The sequence below is a fragment of the Aplysia californica genome, unplaced genomic scaffold, assembly GCF_000002075.1.
Source record: "Aplysia californica isolate F4 #8 unplaced genomic scaffold, AplCal3.0 scaffold00034, whole genome shotgun sequence".
NCBI lineage: Eukaryota > Metazoa > Mollusca > Gastropoda > Aplysiida > Aplysiidae > Aplysia > Aplysia californica.
Genome location: NW_004797304.1, coordinates 512,771 through 515,098, shown reverse-complemented (window position 1 = coordinate 515,098; position 2,328 = coordinate 512,771). Strand labels below are relative to the sequence as shown.

General features: G+C 39.7%; 1 protein-coding gene across 1 annotated transcript in view; it reads right to left on the bottom strand.

Annotated features, from left to right (window-relative positions):
• Positions 1-2,328, bottom strand: part of LOC101858162 (putative uncharacterized protein DDB_G0291812) — a gene marked incomplete in the record, with an annotated part of 72,390 nt that overhangs the window by 8,181 nt on the left and 61,881 nt on the right. Inside the window, 1 exon segment of the mRNA XM_005091692.3 lies at positions 82-296. Coding sequence (XP_005091749.2) covers positions 82-296 — 215 coding nt within the window.

Below are 2,328 nucleotides of genomic sequence, written 5' to 3'. Positions count from 1 at the left end.
CACACACACACACACACACACACACACACAGACACACAGGTACGTACACAGACAGAGAGTTGGGATACAAATTACACTCACCTTCCACTTATCGGTCGACATCGGGTCACAGTGGTGCCCGGCACTTGGTCCGGGGTCAAAGGTCGCCACTTACGGGCGCGGAAAGCCTGTAGGCTCGAGCTGAGGTGCTCATGGTAGGGCTGGCTGTCTGGGTCACGTGGCACGGGTACCCCGTCAGGCAATAGGCTGGTTGTGCTGGTGGATAGTGGGGTCGCTGCATTGAGATGGTACAGCTTCTGTGGACGAGAACCAAAAGTATATTAAGATGCAGAAGTTTGTTTTAATAAACGTTTTACGGCGCTTAGAGCTCAACTAGGTCACATAAGTGCCGAAGATTAGAAGTGTTACAAGAAAGTAGCAAACATAAAAAGAAGGAGGATAAAGACGACTGTCGTTCGATAGGAGAGAAGGAGCAAACCACACCAGAGCACCTGGCAACCACCCATGAGATACAGATGGTGGTGTAAAAAACACCCACACCTTAAAAAATAAAACAAAAGAATGCGATTATAATAATGCTGGATGCTGTTTTGTAATCTTGGTATTTGAGTAAAGAGAAGCATTTCGACATAATTAATGACAGGCATGGGGAGGGTCGGTGGAAATTGAGAAAGAAAGACGTGGTCATTGTATTATATTTAATGCTATTCTTGTCATATTGAACGTTTATCTCCCTTAGGACCAAACCAAAAGGATGGGAAATCTTTTAAAAATCTCCGAAAACAAAACATGTTCAGAATGCCGCGTTGGTAATTCGAATCAAGACCAACCTCTCCCTAGCTTTGTGTGATGGCAACTGAGCTTAAGGTGTCCCTAAGAAAGACATATTATTATGAATAAACAGATTGCAAGAAAAGAATTACTTTCAGGGCACCCTTCAACCATATGCTGTATTATTTCGTTCCTATGTATCATAAAAATGCAAATTTTATAATAAAGGTAGTTCATCAAAAAAGGTAAGGTACAAATTATGATAATGTTTGTGTGACCATGTTTTCCAAAAACTTTTGTGTTAGTGTTTTTGAAGAGAACAAAATAACACAAAATAATTTCTAACCACATATCATAGAATGTGGGCGTGCTTATTTAGGTTATATAGGCTATATATAGCTCACATCCCCCCCCCCTACACACACAACCCCCCCCCCCCCCACACACACACACCAAACATTATTAGGGCTACTTGAAGCCTAAAAATAACAATCGTGAACTGTATTTAGCACCTCGACGTTTTACTGTTGTATATTAATTTACAGGGAAACACGCATATGCATTGTAGACATATCAAGGCTATATATAGCCTGTAGACATATCAATGCATATCATAAATCATAAATATGACAGACGAAATAACAAAATACTTGTTTTGCCTTGCAGACATAATAGTGTGTTATTCCACATTTATTACAGCGGATTTCCTCTGAGATATCTACCTCATGACAACACCTTACGTTTCAAGTTCTGCGTCAAATAGTAAATTCAATTTTCCTTTTTCACCTACTTTCATCCCCATATTCTAGTGTGTGTATATTATATTATACTATAAGTGATAATCAATTATACTTGATAACAATGTAACTGTATAATCAGTGGGTATGAGAACAACGTGTGTTTTCAAGCACATTTCTAACACGTCCCTGACTCTCGTGACTGATAAAGCTGTGGATAATTTAATTATTGCTCATGGTTCATTTAAAAATGTTAGAATGATACATTCCTAACGTTAGTTTCTCTAAAGATGTGTGATTTCTATGTCTGTTTCTGTCTGTCTACCTGTCCGTCTGCCTGTCTCACTTTCTCTATCTCTCTCTTACCCTCTCTCTCTCTCTCTTTCTCGCTCTCTCTCTCTCTCTCTTTCTTTCTCTCTCTCTCTCTCTCTCTCTCTCGGTGTGTGTCTCTGCCAGTCTCTACTTCACAAACATATATTATACAGACACGTAAACATGCAGCACAGCAGCGTAAATCTGCATATACATTCACACACAAACACGCAAACACAAACAAACACACACGCACACACACAAATGAAATGCACACAGGCACACTCACTCTCTCTCTCTCTGTATCTCCCTCTCTCTCTCTCTCTCTCTCTCTCTCTCTCTTTCTCTCTCTCTCTCTTTCACACACATACACGCTCACACACACACACAAACACACATACACACACACACGCACGCACACGCAAACACAATAATTATAAAGATTGACATTAACTCACACATACTAAAAGCTTACAAACAATAAAAAAAGATAACATATTATATAAAA